The sequence below is a fragment of the Gadus macrocephalus genome, chromosome 6 (genome assembly GCF_031168955.1).
Source record: "Gadus macrocephalus chromosome 6, ASM3116895v1".
Classification (NCBI taxonomy): domain Eukaryota; kingdom Metazoa; phylum Chordata; class Actinopteri; order Gadiformes; family Gadidae; genus Gadus; species Gadus macrocephalus.
In genome coordinates, this window is record NC_082387.1 from 5,251,616 (window position 1) to 5,269,338 (window position 17,723).

The 17,723-nt window shown below is 43.1% G+C and overlaps 1 protein-coding gene across 2 annotated transcripts in view; it reads right to left on the minus strand.

Moving 5' to 3' along the window:
* The window catches only part of mindy3 (MINDY lysine 48 deubiquitinase 3), a 54,042-nt gene extending 37,739 nt beyond the window's left edge, over positions 1-16,303 (minus strand). For both annotated transcript variants that reach the window (XM_060053655.1, XM_060053656.1), the window contains exons 1-11: positions 16,153-16,303; positions 15,316-15,668; positions 15,141-15,220; positions 14,979-15,039; positions 14,597-14,803; positions 14,388-14,439; positions 13,653-13,767; positions 13,392-13,465; positions 13,173-13,252; positions 12,343-12,413; positions 11,535-11,615 (exon numbers count right to left, since the gene is read on the minus strand). In XM_060053655.1, coding sequence (XP_059909638.1) covers positions 11,535-11,615; positions 12,343-12,413; positions 13,173-13,252; positions 13,392-13,465; positions 13,653-13,767; positions 14,388-14,439; positions 14,597-14,803; positions 14,979-15,039; positions 15,141-15,220; positions 15,316-15,409 — 915 coding nt within the window. In that variant the 5' untranslated portion in view covers positions 15,410-15,668; positions 16,153-16,303. The remainder of the gene's footprint in view (positions 1-11,534; positions 11,616-12,342; positions 12,414-13,172; positions 13,253-13,391; positions 13,466-13,652; positions 13,768-14,387; positions 14,440-14,596; positions 14,804-14,978; positions 15,040-15,140; positions 15,221-15,315; positions 15,669-16,152) is intronic.
* Positions 16,304-17,723: the final 1,420 nt, after the last annotated feature.

Here is a 17,723-nt window from a genome sequence, read left to right on the forward strand (position 1 = left end):
CAATCCTCCAATTGTTTATTGAAACAAGAAAAAATAACTGGTGCCAGAGGGAAAGAAGCACTGGGGAAATGCAAGTGTGTTCGTATGTGAGTAAAAGGGGGCCCCGTCAGTAATAATGCTAATTAACATGCATGTTGTCCCTTCTAACTGCCCAAGCCAAACCGCCGGTGAGGTTGGAGTACAAATTGACAAGGCTGGAAACATCGTTTCCCTCCTTGCACTGGAAATGTAGCTTATCCTCAACCATAGGCAAATCAGCTCTGACCATAGGCAAATCAGCAGTAGTGCATGATATTTATCTTCATGATTGTACCTTGGTTCTGGATAACATCTCCTTAATCCTCCATATCCTCGGTGGTGCAGCTAAACTCTGTAAAAGGGTTGCTTTACCCACTGGCTCATGAGGAAAACAAGGGGTATACCACATACTACATACCAAAGTATCTCTCCCACCCCCCCCTAATCCGTTTGTATCTTCAGTCACTGCTCTGTAAGCGGAGAAGCGTCTTTGGAGTGATGGCGTGTTGGGCAAACACAAAGAACAAGTTACACCCTGATGATCTCCAAGAGCAGACCTGTATTGAAGCAAGACGTAGCTCCTTCCAGGCTGTTCACATCTTCCTCTCCTCAAAGATGACCAACCAGGAGGACAAAGAAGGGAAGAACTTGTTTAGGCTGAGGTAGACGCATGAAAAAGTGATGACTTGCAGCTGCTGGCTCTTCATGGAGCAATAAACAGATTGACACAGATAGTGAAGGGTGCACACATTACTCTCATACAGCACGTAGAGACTGGTAATGTTAGTTCAAAAGTCTACATTGATAAGACAGTTGATTTTTCATCAGCTGGATTTGTTTATCTTACCAGGGTTGGCAAAGGTCAGCCCACTTTCCCTGGGAGAATGAGAGTGTGGTAAAGACCCTCGGAAGGCAGCTTCTCAGCACCAAGCTGAACTTAATAGAGAGTTTTGATAAGGAAACTAAAGCCAGACAGTTGTGCTGTTGCACAACTGTCTGGCTTTAGTTTCATCAGAGGAAAAGCCCTCCACTAATGAATTATACGTTCTGTTCCCAAAGTAACATCAAAGCAATCTCAAGCTTTCAGAGAACATCCTGGAGCTTCAGGGGGTTGCTAAGGCATCCACCTGCACCCATGACGGGTAATAAAAGGTCAAAAGAGTGACCAACACTCTTCGGAATTTGGGTAGATGAACTGGTAACCAAATGGTAAGCAAATTATTTATAGTGACAGCTGTTGACTGTGCGAGGGGATGGTGCTATCACCACCACATCTACCAGTACAAAATAAAAAACAAATGTTTAGCTTGGACATTAATTAAACATGTAAATCATGCTACATGTGTGTGTGCATGCACCTTCTTTGATCTGTGTTTTACAGGAAGCCTGGGGAAAATGCTGTTTATTTGGAAAAGGGCATGTGGAAAGCACACCCAGCAGGGAGGGAGATGTGGTGTGTGCGTGCGTGCGTGCGTGCGAGAGAAAGATCTGGATATATTCTAGACTGGTGTCCTGCCAGCGTATATATTTGCTTACATTGGACTAGAAGCCTGTGTCTCTGCGTATTATACACAAACAAAAATCGGACACAGAGACAAAAGCATACAAGAATGTTCTGTCAACAGTGACTAAGCGTCTTGTTTCTTGAAGGAGCACATTCCAAATCTAGCAACCTGAATCTGTTAACTCTGGACCTCATTCAGAGCTTTCAGACCATGCCCTTAATAGGCACCAAACCTGGAAAGAACGGCGCATGCTTCAAGACCCCAGTCCACGTTGCCCCAACAATAAACCAGTCAAAAACTAGAATCTCTCCCAAAACATGCAGAGGACGGTTCGGTGGTTAACAATAATGACACCACTGAACACTTGAGATCCCTGAACTGAAGAACAGAATGAGCCCATGCCGTGTTTATTTTAGATTCAGATATTTAACAGGAATAGCTACAGAAGAGAACGGATTATGAACCCTGCCCGCATTGGAAGTCTTAGTTACAGCAAGATTCGACGGCGTAAGTAAAACAAGCATAACAAAAACCACCCACCGCATGGGACAGCACTTGTGAAACACACTAGGGTTAAAGTAAGACATATGCCCCAATAGGCAATACAGACATGATTATTAAGGAAAAGCAACACAATTAGGTATAAAAAACACACTTTAACTAGAAATTGCATATCCTGCAGAAAACGCGTGTGAATGCTGACGGCTGAATGAAAAGCGCAAAGCATTGCTGAAAATGAAGAAATATAAAATGAATTGAACTGAAGAATCTGAAAGTAGTAGCTGAATTAGTAGGTAGTAGCTGAATTAGTAGGTAGTAGCTGAAGTAGTAGTAGTAGCTGAAGTAGTAGGTAGTAGCTGAAGTAGTAGCATTAATTGTAGTAGTTGTATTTGTAGGAGTAGTAGTAATGGTAGTAGAAGTATTGGTAGGAGTAGTAGTAATGGTAGGATTAATAGTAGTAGTAGTAGTAGAAATGTTGAATAGCTTTAATCAAGTGAGATATTTGATATTTGAGTTCAAAATGTTAAAATCGAATTGGAATAAAGTTGTGAGTGTGTGTATGTGTGTGTCTTGAGAGAATGACAGACATTGCGTGTGTGCGTGTCTCTTTAAGAGAATGGCGGAGCCATTGCGTGTGTGTGTGTCTCTTTAAGAGAATGGCGGAGCTAATGTGTGTGTGTGTGTCAACCGAAACCACTGAGAACTATGCCGGTTTCAAACTAAACTGTGATTCTGAAAAAAGTATAAATGCTATCGAAATTCCGTTGGGATAGTATTGAAGATACCAATGTGTAGATTTGGTAAATGGTTTGAAAGAAGATAAACGGTTGAAAATCGATTGAGTTACGTAAGTTACGTTTCCCTCACTTAAACAGTTGAAGTACCAGACGAAATTGACATTGACTCCCATGTCAAAAAAATTAGGAAAAAGCTGAATAGTTAAAAAAGTTGAAAGAGTTGAAAACACAGAACAATAGCCATCATGTCGTTACAGAGCTGAACGTTTTGATAGTTGAATGGTTTCTGTAGCTGAAAGTATGGCGGAGGAGTTGAAGACCGAAAAACAAGCGGAAGAAGAATAAGAATAAGAAAAATAAAGATTTCAATATCTAGAGTGTGAATGCTACAGCATTCACACTAATAAAGATTTCAATATCTAGAGTGTGAATGCTACAGGATTCGCACTAATTAGAAGAATGTTATATTGTCCACCATTTTCCCCCAACGCAATTGGAGGCTCACAGGCTCTCACTCCTGGTGGGTTGCATTTGTTATCCTCCCCTTTATGTTTTCCTGAGTTTACCCTCTATTACACAGTAGAGCAGCTCCAACTCACGCTCCCCTCTAAAGTCTTCCACAGGCCTTTCTCCTCCCATTCTGCCTCCATTTAGATCAGTAGTTATTCACTGGTCCAGCCTGCAGGACCCACACGTCTCATTAGTCATTCAAATGTTCAAATGTATTCACGCAAAGCAATAGTAAGCCAGTGAAAGATTCATTTCTATTGAAATATTAGTAATTCATGGGCTTCTTTTAAAGATGAAGCTTGAGCAGGCTCTGCAACCCCTTCATTATGCCCTCACAACCCACTTACGGGTCACTAGCCTCCAGCTGAGAATAACTGATATAAACTCTTAAAACCTACTGCCGTCCCTCCTGTATTTGCCACCGCCCTCACCTATCCCACGGCCTTTAGCTGACATTCACTGCTCCTGGAGTTGAAAAACCTAACCACCAGAGTATCTCCTGACACAGGTAGAAACTTGGGTCTGTGCACGCAGGGCTAGCGTTTCTCTCCCAGTCCCTTTGTCTCTCGCCTGCCCAACCAAAAGAGCCATTATGCACTGGAGAGAGGCTCTTAGTGGGCAAAGAGTGTGTCGTCTGCGATCAGTTACAGGGTGACAAAGCAGAAGTCTAGGCCCCTGTCTCTCACCTTGTGTTCAAGCTGCCATCAATGGACTTGTTACATGACAGGCTAAGAGGTGTATGTGTACGATGTGTTCGAGAAGAAGTGGGTGTGTAGGTGGGGTTGTAGAGGGTTAACACAAGGTTGTTTGTGTTATAGGAGAAGAGAAGAGAAAGAAAAGGTGTGTGATGGAGAGAAAAAAATGATTTCACCTCACCTAGCATCCCACAAGATAACGGAATAAAAAAAAAAGAGAAGAAAGGAAAAACCATTGTAACCAAATCTCTCTGGGTAAATAGAGGTTGTACAGTGTGCTTGTTTCAAGTTTGATTGACAAGATAGAGTCCTGAGTGATTGTGCTGCAACAGCAGAGAATAGAAGTGATACCAGAGAACAGCAAGGGGGGGGGGGGGGGGGGGGGGGGGGGAGAGAGAGAGAGAGAGAGAGAGAGAGAGAGAGAGAGAGAGAGAGAGAGAGAGAGAGAGAGAGAGAGAGAGAGAGAGAGAGAGAGAGAGAGAGAGAGAGAGAGAGAGAGAGAGAGAGAGAGAGAGAGAGAGAGATCTGTCCCCCACCATAGACGATTGTTTGAGGCAAACAGAGTGATAATTATCTTGAGTGGATATACACCTATAAATCCCTGGCATCCTTGAAAGGCACCATGGGAAATCACAAAAACAGAGCCTCCCTGCTCTGAACACAGCTTTTAGGAATAGTCTGCGTGTGTGTGTCAGCAGTCAGGAGAGCCTAAGGGACACAGCCAGCCAGAGTGGCTGCCGTTCCTTCCAGTAAATCACTGACCCAGAACAGGGCTACTGTACACAAAGACACAAACACACACTCACAGGGGTCCCGTGAGAGGCCGACACGCAGCCTGCAAACCTCATCAGGCAGGGACAGGGGGAGGAAGGAAAACAGAGAAGTCTCACCCTGACTGTCATAGGCAACCTAAGGCTCCCCAAACTCACCATCTTAGCTCTTGGAAAAGTACATTTCACACAGGGGCATCCAAGAAGTTGCAGAAGCAACTAAACCCAGAGGACAAACACTTCAAAAATGGACAGTTAGTATGAAGGGTATGCAGCAGAACGACTCACTCTTTATTCATAATGCATGATATGTACCATCAATCAACATGTCTCGTCACAGGTGGTCTGACTTTATTTTTTTTTACCCAGGGGGTTGGATATATACCCATCCGAATATCCAACCCTCCTCGGTGTCCCACAAACTCTCATCCCCCCTCCCCGAACCTTTTACATGCCATTATAAAGCCTCTCCTCACATATGCGTCCGCACGTGGACAAAATGAGCAAGGGTGGGTGATAGGGGTGTGGGTTGAGGTAGATTAGATAAAAACTCACTAATGCTTTTAGATGGATGGTCTAAAAGCTGCAGTGCCTCCCCCCTATACGGACTCCGGGGAATACAGCCTGGTCCTTGATAGCAGACAGCAGGAGCCACCAACACGTTAGAGGAAGGTATCAGGTTTGCTCCTTTTGTTGGAATGGATCAAAGCTAAAAGCCACCACACCAGTTTACCCCTATTTTTGTTCCATATTAAAAGCGAATAAATGCTGTACAGAACATGCTTCCTAAACATAGATATGGAGGACTGTGTCCTGCTGAATAACCTCTGCGGTCTGCAGTAACTGCTGTGTCTCACCCTTTTATCTCCCCCTCTTGAACTCAAAGGTTACGTAGCAAACCGCTGCTACACAACTGGAGGCCAAGGGCGTGGATTTGTTGCCAACTCTTGATAATCAGTGTAGCGTCAGCTGTCTGTATGGTTCCCAATATCCAGAGTCAAGCGGATCCAGATGGGAACGCTGGGATCGCATTCCCAACAGGAAACAATCCACCCGAGGGCCCATGGCTGGCACCCCCCCCACACACACACACACACACACACACACACACACACACACACACACACACACACACACACACACACACACACACACACACACACACACACACACACACACACACACACACACACACACACACACACACAATCAAGATCCTTCTTCAGTGGAATGTATACGTGTCGGGAAGAAGATGAGAGGGAGACTGGGAGCGGGTGTATGTGAATATGTCACTAGTTCCGCTGGGAGAAGTGATAATTGGTAAGTCATCAGTACATCCATGACGACCCTGGATCAGCAACTGAGCCAACATACAAAGCACTCGTATAACAGCTCAGTACTGGGGAACAGATACTTAATCAATGGAGTATCATGGGTGTGGTGCTACGATGGACATGGTCTTCCTCTAAATGGCTGGCCATAATATATTTGCATTAATGATTGTTATATCAGCTATATTTGCTATATTGGGTTACACCATCGACACAGAATCAAACGAGGGAATAGCACACATAAGTTTGAGACACACATACAGATGCACACCACAAAGGATAAAATGATTCAGACCACTATCCTGGGTGCAAAGGCTTGTCTCAAAGTAAACCAACAACTTCAGTTAGCGCAGGCATACTACGTTTTCTTATAAAGCCCCCTGAAAAAGACTTGCCCATGGGAGACAAATCTCTCTGGGACGAGTACAGACCAAGCCCCAACCACAGCGAGTTCTACCAGCATCCAATGCGGAAGTGACAAACATTGCAGTAGCACCGGGTGGCCACTACAAGGTGGTACCAAAAGTGAGCAATTCTTCGTTGACTCACTTGTTAAACAGGCCGTTTTCACAGTCTTATTAACCTATTTACAGCCTGGTCCAAAGAACCATTCTAGTCAATATGTTTCAGACATGCAAACAGCGCGCTTTTTGGCGCGAGTCGCTTTTTTATCATACATTTTGGTGACCTGTGTGGTTCGCGGAGATCCGAAGAGTTTTCTTTTAGGGGGAGGGGGCTCGATCAGTGTGCGTCGAACGGTGTGCAGTGCAGGTGTCAATAATCCGTAATCTGACTTTCTGAGACCCCTCGAATCTTCGAAGTAAAAGTGACTCCGGAAATTATTTTGTTAGGGGACCAATCACAGCCCTTGCCGTCGCGTCGATAGATAATTAAACATTGGATGCGCATGCGCTCCGACAGGGTCTCCCGAGTCGTCGATTTACTGAACCTACGATTTACAGTACCTACTAGTTTTCAGAAAACTTCGATAACTTTTGGATGTGGAAGTGGATATGGTAGGCTACACCACGGGATGAGACCACTGCCACATAAATAAAGGTAAGACACAATCTTTTTGCTTAAGATTAGCTGGTGCTATGGCGAGGTATTTTGTTTTTTTGGCAGTCAAGTGGTCGGCTCTTGCCTACATGCAGGTTAACCGGGAGTTTTGATTAATGGGTACATAAAGCACTCAAAATATGTGTATAATTTATAAATTGTCTCCAAATAGTGTTAAAAGTCCAGTTTTGGGCGTTTGTGGCCGTAACAGGTTTTTTCTAACGCAATTCGGCGATGACGTCACGTTGGGATCAATAGCAAACTGCTAAAATAGTACCTACTTTTTCGCATAACATTCCTTTTTGTGATACCTAACAACATTAAATACAATAAATAACAGTTTAAATCTTAATTACCAACAAGCAAATTGCAGAAATTCGTTGGAAAATAAACCCTGCAACACAGCAATGATTTTGATTTTAGCCATAGCCACCAAGTAACATAACTTAACCACGGTTTGCGTTCGTACAGTGTTTGGTATATTGGGGATGACGATAGTGGAGTCGGTGGAGTCAGTCTCTTGTTGACACAAAGTGACTTTTGGTCATTCTTGCTTTGCTTGAATTCTTTAATTATTATGGTGGGGAGTGCATGAGTTTTGGTCAGAATGCCTGATTAGATTGGATGGATGCGTGTTGTGAATTGAGAACAGCCACCTCATGATGTGATATAGCATTCACTGACAGGGGATATCGCTATCATTTATTTCCGAAAATAAGCCCCGACAGGGCGAACCGAATCTTGCTTCGCCCCTATTTTCCTGATAATGACCGGCGTTCTATACGTTATCCCTTACATACAATGATGTTTAGTTCATATCTCCATGAAAACACTGAGGGGGGTGAATTTTCTTTTTAGCAGGCTAGTTTTTATTTTATTGGAGGTTAAATGTATTAATATTAGGGGCCCAGTCTCTTGAGTGACAGCTAGCCGCTGACCCTCACCTCGCCTCGGAGGCTAGTTTTCAGGATTAGCATGCCATCTCTGTCATCTTGACCTCGACTACGTTCATTCCGGTGCCAAGATGCCTTGATCTGCGGGCAAATGTACCAACCGATCGTTTAAAAACTAATGAGCTACGAGCTAATTCGGTGTACGTCACAGGGCTGTACAGTGCGACAGTTTTGATCGCATTTGCTATTGAAATATTTAGCGTGCGAAGATAAATACAAGTCCACTCGCACCGGTGCGAAAGGGTGAGAAGGACCCGTGCCGGAAAAAAATACGTCTTTCTGTACGGCTTTCAATGGCACCACTAAGCGCGAGTATGTGGGAGCATGATGGGAGCGTTGAATGTTGGGAAATGTATTTTGAGTTATAGGCTCGCCAGTTCCGCTCGACTACTAAAAAACTACATTTCCTGAACATTCACACGTTGAGGAAGAGACTTTGTAACGGTCGCGGGAAATTCACTTTTTAAGCTAAACAGAAAAATGAAAAGGTATTTCCCTGTATTCGGAAGTTCTTCTTCATCAAATAAAGATGGAAACTTGTAAAAAGAATCCACGTATGGAAGAGATTGACTCGGCGACCACAAGCACGGAACCGGCACCTTCGGACGAAGCCGACTCCACCCATGACTCCGACTCGGCCAACGGGAAAACGTACAGGTTTAACCCCCAGTGGTTAAAAACGTTCAATTGGCTGGTCTACGACCAATCCAAAAAGTCTATGTTTTGTAAATATTGCCTCGAGGTAGGGGAAAGGACATCCGAGGTTAATAAATAAGTGTTTGTTCAATTTGTAATAATTACTTAATTTTGTTGAATGTGTTCACCACTTCTGGCTGCTGATGTTTTAAAAGAGGCTCTCATAGTCACTTTACTATTTCATATGTTCATTGTCACTTTACTGTTGTTAAATTTGTTCATATAGTGTTACTTTTGTATATACGTCCTATTCTGTTCATATAGTATTTTTATTTTTTTGACTGTAGTATACGTGCTACCAAAATTATTTTTGTGCTACTGAATTTTTTCGCTTGCTAGCACCAGTGCTACCATTTAAAAAAGTAAGCGTACAGCCCTGCCGTCACCTAGATGGGCGTATCTCCCTCCCCCCGACGTCATATAAATGCCCTTTTTTGGTTAGGAGTCAAATTATGACAAGATGGCAACGCTCATAAGTCAAGAGAATTGGATGCAGTTGGAATAACTGAGGTCTGCCCGGATGCTACATCCATTTTATATACTACGTATGGAACAGACACAGGAAAGACGCATTGGCTTTCAGAAAGCACATGCCTTTGTAACAGAAAGACAAATTGGAAATTAAGCTCCCGCTTCCACACAAAACAAAATGTCTAAAACGATAAATTGAACAATATTAAACACATCTAAAGTACAAACAAAGACTAGTAAAAAAACTTCGAAGACCGAGAGAAGGGGAAAAGTACAACAGGGGAAGACATTTTTGGGGGCCGTTTTCTGTTGTCACTCATCAGGGCTCCAGACTGCGACCAAATGAGGCATTTTGAGACTACAATTTGAGAGTGTGCGACTGAATTTTACATCTGGTCGCGCATGTGTGACCAGTTAATTTGCCCTTTTTCATTTATTTAGTTTGACACGTTAAACGTGGAAGGGGCGCGTCAGTAAATCCGGAATATGTAGCAGGCCAATGAGTGTGAGAAGGATGGGGAATGGCCACTGTTAGTGTGGAGGGGGAGGGTCATAGAGATTATCGAGCACGTAAACGTCTATGAGAAGGAGAAAGATTGGACAACCTGCTACATGCATTTGAACAATAAGCAAGCTAACTATTTACTCGTACTTCCAACCTTCAGCTAGTGGGCCAGTGCTATTCAGAGTCATGCACGGGTCTTATTTTGCAATCCCGCACCCTCCCATACCCGCAATACTTAAAACCGCATCTGACCCGTGTTCCGACAGTAGCGCGAATTACATTGCGCATCCGACCAGACCCTCTATAAATTGATATCGACGCCCGACCTGCATCCGAAGGAAAATTAGAAGCACTATCTGGTGTTTGGCGCAGTGCTTTAGATTGCTGTGCAAAAAAACACATCATCCACTGTTGACGGTTTTAGTTGACTCCTCCGCTCAGTGACGACTGGTGATCAAAAGTGTTGGGGGGCGCAGTAATAGATGGGGGTCCGGTGGTATCCCCCCAGAAAATTTTGAATTTGGTCGATTTGATTTCCTGTATTCTGGTGCATTTTGGGGATGGCTATTACCTATAACTTTCTATTCATTCAGATTCATAGCCTACATCCTGACTTTCAGGGCCTGGAGAAGCTTACACTGCATATTCAGACCTACTTTATGGCCATTTCACCAGCACCAGCACCACCACTATTTGACCCATTGTTGTTATTCTGATATTGAGCAACAAAAGAAAAGCGATACCATTGGCCTGGAGCGCATATTCTTGGGCCGATGAAAAGCTGTCTTGATAGACAGCAGAATGTTAACGAGCTTATATTGACTTCAACGTGGCCGGCGCCCCTGACTTGGAGGAGGGCTTTATTTCAAGTGACCAATAACTAGCCTAGCCAAAATCATTGATGTCCAGACGCATTAAAAGGTTGCTCGCAGTGGCAAGTACGGTCTATCACACAATTAAACAAGGATAAACCTTATCTAGTTTCGTTGATTAATAATAGTCGATTCATAGTTGGCAGATACAGTATATTCGAGTGAATATTTCATGGAGGGGCGGCACCCTAGCGCCCTCTATTGACCCACCACCACTGCCTCCGCTACTGAATAACATATCCAACAAGTCTCGCTCGCAATCGCAAAACACTGCGGCCAACCCGCGCTGTTCAGGCGTCCGACTCGACCTGCACCCGACACAGTACATTATTTTTCACCCGTTTCTTCCAAATTGTGCGTGTACCCGAACCCGTGCAGGACTCTGCTTCAGGTGCTATAAAGGGCTTTTCACACGGGAGGCGTTTGTCGTGCCTGCTAATGCATTCTCAATGGAGAGGCGAGCGGGCAAAGAGGAGGCGCAGCGTCCTGTCAAGCGGGCTCACTCGTTCTGTTCTCGTCGAACGCATGCACGCACATGTGGACACCGTTGAGACAAAATGTGAAACAGAATTTGAAACAGCACATTATACTTTCTGCATCTATCATCGAAATATTTATTAGTAATACAGTGAAAATTAGGAGAAATGCAAGTGTTGATTTAAAGTGTGTGCCACTAAAATGTCTGGTTGTACCCCAAATATTTTCATTTGGGGGCCACAGTGCTCCTAGTGAAAAATGTTGGAGCCCATGCACATATTTGTTACTCACTTCTTGGCCAAGGCAGATAGGTGAAAAGCCAAGCAATCGTGCTGACCATATAGGACCAAACCACTAGGCTCAGTTCTTTCCACTTGGTTTGATGCTTACATCCCACATTTCCCCCGTGTGTTATCCCTCAGTATTGGGCTTACCTTGGTGAAGAGTACAGAGAGATGGGTTTCACTGCCAAGAATCCAAATAGGGAACTTTGGAGACTTGAGGAATGCCCCGACCTACACACACACACACACACACACACACACACACACACACACACACACACACACACACACACACACACACACACACACACACACACACACACACACCATCAGTTAGTATAAAGTTTCATAGAAGCGTTTCATCTGAATATATTCAGAAAGAGAGTGTGATGGAACATGAACCATTTTGACCCTCAATAAATAATCCAGGAATAAAGTGTGCATTAACCGTATTCAATTACACATTTCACTGGCAGACACATGATTTAACGATCCCATGCTTTAATTAACTGCATCATAACCAGCTAAATTACTATATTCATACTAGGCCAATAAATAAAATAAGTGCAAGACAAAAAACATTCAGTTTTATTAGGAATCAATCTCTATATAAGATTTTCATGATACAGCACATGAACACTCATACGACTATCATATTTTGTTGCTATATTTTCCACTCAAAACCTAATCAATGTGCATGCTGATTTTTATGGTAAAGTGTCAGAGTTTGGGAATTCTGAGTTGAGACAGCTGCTCTCCCAGCACATATTTTCAGACGGGGCATGTTGCTGAGATTAGAGCTTTGTGTAAAAGATGTGTTGCGCTTAGTACAAAGTACTATCAATAGTAGTAGACTAATTATGGTATTTTGGTTCGGGTTGGTGAATTTCTAATTCCCCCAATGCTTACTTGAGGTTAGAGAGCTACATGTTTAACCAGGAAAGTGATGTGCTTGTACCTTGCAGTAGCGCAGAGACTCCATCAGAGTAAGGAAGCCAACAGATGCTTGTTTATGGATACCATGCAACTCTGTGGACACAAAAAACACATTGGAAATCATTTAGAAAAAAAGACAGGGACAAAAGTGTACAAAACACCTAAGGTGCTTGCACACTGCCGTGCTACAACCGCCCTTATAACCGCCTCGTTGGCGGAGGGTTCAGCACGGTGGTGTGAAGGGCCAGGCGTTTTCAAAAGCGGCTGCTGCTGCCACCGCCGCCGAAAGTTTAAAAAAAAAAATAAATAAAAAAAAAGCTGAGCTGTAGGGCAAAATCTGTGCACGTTGGTTGGCAACCACTTCCTGGTCTACAGCCGCTTTTGTAACCGCCTCCCTTCCCTCATTGAAATGAATGGAGGCGGCGAGTTGCCGCGCGGCGGTGTGAAAGCAGCTTTAGGGGGTACTTCTGCAAAGCCTACACTTTTATGACAAGAGTGCCCTCTAGTGGCCACAGTTCAGATGTAACTCAATACATTTTTATATACAGTGCATGAACAGTGTACTTACCGTTTGTGCTGCATATACATTGTATTTTCAAGCGTGTATGCTTTCATGCAGAAAGGTAATCATTTAAACAGGCCCTCAAAACCCAAGTTTTCAAGATTGCTTTCATCCCATAACCTCCTTCCCTTCTCTCCCCTTCCTCCTAACTATCCCTAGTTTGTCCACCTATTTCAGTTATCTAGCTACCTGTTTTAGTCTATCCTATTGGTTTTATTTTGTGTTTACTCTGTAAAGAGTCTTGGAGTATTTAGAAAAGCGCTATACAAGTTTATTGCACCCTTACGTACTCATGCCAGAGCACTCCCTGTCTCCGTCCCAGACGTTCGAAACAGCATGGCCAGTCACAAAGAGGTTCACCAGACTCTGACTGTAACAATCAGAGCAGATGACAACAAGGCTTAGAACAATGGCACGTACATTTTCTGAGATAATTGATCAGAAAATAAAACACACCAATCCCTAACAAAAAGGAAATGTACACGTTGTTGTTGCTAGGGGTCTAGTACCTGCCATGACCATGCACAGGGTCTATGAGTGGCTCCATTGTGTCCTGGATCTCATTCTTTATATTTTCAATACCCTACAGAAATAGAGAAGCATAGATGATTACAATTAGGATTTTTAAAATCCTGATGGAATAAAACAAAGTGGTTACTAATTTACGTTTCAAATTTTGAATTATTGGTTGAGAGAACATGAAGAAATTCAGAAAACCAACATTCCCAACAAGTGACATAAACTAGCTATTCCCATTCATACTTGTACACCTTTGTGAGGATGACAGAATACAGGAACAGCAGGACTCCACAGCCTCCCCTCCAGGTCAGATAGAGAGACAGCATCTCCTCCCTCAGCTCAGACAATGACTGAACAGTCCGCTTACTGGAGGAAGAACACGCATTGGATAGACAAACCCCAAAGACAGACAATAAATGATGCTTTCCTGACAAATTGACGGTTTACAGTTTACAATCAGTAGATTCGGAAATGCTCATTTTCGCCCTTAACTCCATCTTGGTACACACACACACACACACACACACACACACACACACACACACACACACACACACACACACACACACACACACACACACACACACACACACACACACACACACACACACACACACACACACACACACCTGCATTTTTAGCAATGCTTTGCGCTTTTCATTCAGCTGTCACTTTATTTGTTTCCAACCATTTACTTTTTCTTAAATGGTGTGCATGTTTACTCCATTTAGACCTTTGAACTTTTGTTCAAATCCCTTCATTTGATTTAAGCCAATTAACGTTTCTTGAGGTCTTAATCTATGTGGCTTTATTAAAAAATATTTTCAACCTCACTTTGTACTACAGCACTCACCTCCTTTTCTGCAGGAAATGCATTTTCTAGTTCATTATGATGCCTTTATATCGATGGTGAAAATATTAAATGGACAAATTAAAGACACTACAATTATTACTCTGGCCCAATAAAGTGTGTAATGCCAACCTACTGGAGGATGCTGTGAAATCGCTCAAAGCCAAGGTCCTCAGCAGACACAGTAGCTATGCAGACAAAAACACACCTTTACTACAGAATGACAAAATGAAAATCCCTCTGGCTGTGAGCAACAGCAAAAACACAAAACCTTATGTTAGCAATTCATATCTTTTCTAATTCTAATCCCATTTCACTTTAACAATTATTTGATGGTTGACTCACTGGGCTGCAGCTCTTGTGGTGCCTGGCTGCTCTCCGGCTCTGGCGTGCACTGTGTCTGTGATTGTGTCCGTGGTTTGGCATGGGTGATTGCATGAGGGGTCTGCCCCTTAGCCCAGGAGACCAGGCAGTAGCCAGTTGAGGGAGTAGAGCAGGCCGACTCCAGGATCTCACTCAAAGTGGAACACAAAGCAAATTTCTGCTCCTCTTCTACAGGACCAATAAATTTGCAATGAGTTAGGATATTATAAGGATATTATACAGCAACACCCTTTAGTGTGGTCAGTGTTGACAAAATGATTAACAGGGACAGTTTTTAAATTAATGATCATAAAGCCACAAGGTCCATTTAACCCACCCAGCACTAAAAGGTCAACCAGTTTACCTGAAATGTGCCTCCAGTTTGGACTTTCTTTGTTAAAGAGAACATACTTTAGAAGAAAAGCCTGCAAAAGGTAATTTAGCATAAACAAGTATAAGCGTCAATCACTTGTTGTTGTTGGATTTATAGACCTCAATGGAACATTTAAAAAATGTAGTTACTAACCTGGACTGGGGCAATGACGGCACACGGTCCTCCTTCAAACTGCTCCAGTGCTGAGTGTTCATTTTCACTGAAAAGAAACCCTGTGCCACAAAAGATCACATCAGATGGCTTTCTACAACGTCAGAAGAGAACATTCATTATAATTGTGTGATAAGAACAATGTCATTTCTCGTACCTTGGGTCCACCTCCGAAAGATTGAAGCCGATACACCACCACTCGTGGGTCTCCCCCAGACCAAATCCACCACCTCTTTATTCAATTCCGACATGACTTTTTGGGTGTTGGTGAATACAACCCGCACTCTTCTTTGGTCTAACAGCTCAGGGTCAGGAGAAGAGGTCCGCTCAGAACAGCTCGCTAGCGGACGTTGCGTTGCTTGCTCCTCGCTCGTCGTAGGTTGGCCAGTCCGGTCCGTTCAGTCGACGGATGTTGCATCGGCCACAGGACGGCCTGGTGGCTGGACAGCTTCACCTCAGTGACCGGCTTCAGACGGGCGGATAGAAAGAACATCAACGGACCAAGACAGCCTGTCGACACACGGGACAGACACACACGGGTCGGTTAGGTCTGTGTCTCTGGCACAAGCCCAGAGCGCTAGTTACCGAGGCTAAACACACCGAGACGTGACACGGTACACATCAAGGTAACAATCAATTAGGTCACATGCTTATTCTCTCAACAGCACCCTGGTTATCCCATGATTGACATCCACTCACCTATTAGGTGTGTGTGTGCAGAAGTAACGACACATGCGGCTATGGTAACATGATCTCATAGTTTGGTTACTAACAAAATAATCTGGTTAGCGTAATTTATTTGGGAGAACACGTTAGTAGGCTGTTATAAATAAGGTTTTACTTGAAACAGATGAGCTGGCTAGCCAGTGCTACCGCTGATAGCAGGAGGAGGCTACCAGCAGCTAGTAATGCTATGTCATTCAAGTAATTTTCGTTAAACGGCGCTAAATACCACGAGTCACTGCTGTTTGGATATCAATAGTGAAGGTCGTACCTTTTGTTACTTCAGATTCACATTCAGACAATGTATATCCGTGTTACATGTGTTTGGCTTTCCTTGTTTTACTATGACCAACGGCTCTGTCATTCGTTTATTTACAACGTCACGTGACGTGGCTGGCCATTGGTCCAAATTCAGAACGTGAGCTGGACGTGAACGTCGCTGGCCATTGGTCCAAATCAAGAACGTCAAGCAGCGTCAGTGGGCGCAACATGGTAAGTAAGCAAGTAAGTTTTATTTATAGAGCACATTTACACACAGCATACACTGACCAAAGTGCTGTACAATAAGATAAAAATAATAAAAAATAATAATGATAATTAAAAATAACAATAATAATAATAATAAATAAAGATAAAAAGTGAATAAAATACAACAACACAACAATACATAGAGGTCATAATAATACAAAGGGTTGGGTGTTCAATCCTCGGACGTCAGACTACCGAGTCAAAAGTCGAAGATCTCCCAGCTTTCGTGAGGCATTTCTCGAAGGCACGCCCCCTTTTTGTCTTAAAGGCACCCAGTGCAACTTTATGTAAACATTCAATGAAAAATAAACATTCAATTTCTAGTCTTTTTTACACGTGGTAAGTTTCAATAACTCCATACCATTACATATCGACATTCAAGGAGCAAAGATGAGACGTCGTTGTGTGGTGAGAACTGATAGAAAATCGTAAACAACAACAATCGCCGGTGGGGAGAAGCCATTTTTCCATTGACTGGAAGCCTGCTTTATTTATTGTAGGTTACAAAAAATAAAGAAAATGGCGGCATTGTTGTTGTTATCGATTTTGTATCAGTTCTCACCACACAACGACGTCTCATCTTTGCTGCTTAAATGTCGTTATGTAATGGTATGGAGTTATTGAAACTTACTACGTGTAAAAAAGACTAGAAATTGAATGTTTATTTTTAAGCCTCGAAAGTTGCACTGGGTGCCTTTAAGGCCTCCACACACCGGCGCCGCAGCGGCGCGGCGCGCATTTTACGCGCGTCAAAAACACGCCCCTAGCACCAACAGGAGGCGGCGCGACGGCCGCGCTGCAGTATAAAATCAGGAAGTCACCTGTCAATCAACCGCAGCAAAGAGACGAAACGCAATGGGTGAGTAGCCTATTGTAGCCTAGTTTATTTATTTTCCATCTTTTTGGCTGAATAATTTGAAAAATGTATAATCTGCGAAGTGAAAGTATGTTTTCAAGCATCAGATCAACTTAGTTTGTAGGGCACTTTATCGTTTTATTTAGTGTCATTTCTTATTTATTTTATATTTTGCCATTATTCATCTACTGCATCAACAATCTCAATAACTGCAGGACCTTCTATTAAGCCTTTTTAGTATATAGTGCAGTCACCTTTTAAGGCCAATTGTTATTGTGTGTATTTATTGTATTGAGCTCCTGGATGGCTTTATTGATCCCCATTGGGACCAATACAGTATCTATCTATCTATCCATCTATATAGCCTTAACATAGCCACACATTTACATGTATGCAGCCAGTAGTTATCCATTTTAATTGAGCAAGCTCTTTTACATTTTATTGAGGTTTTTTTATTT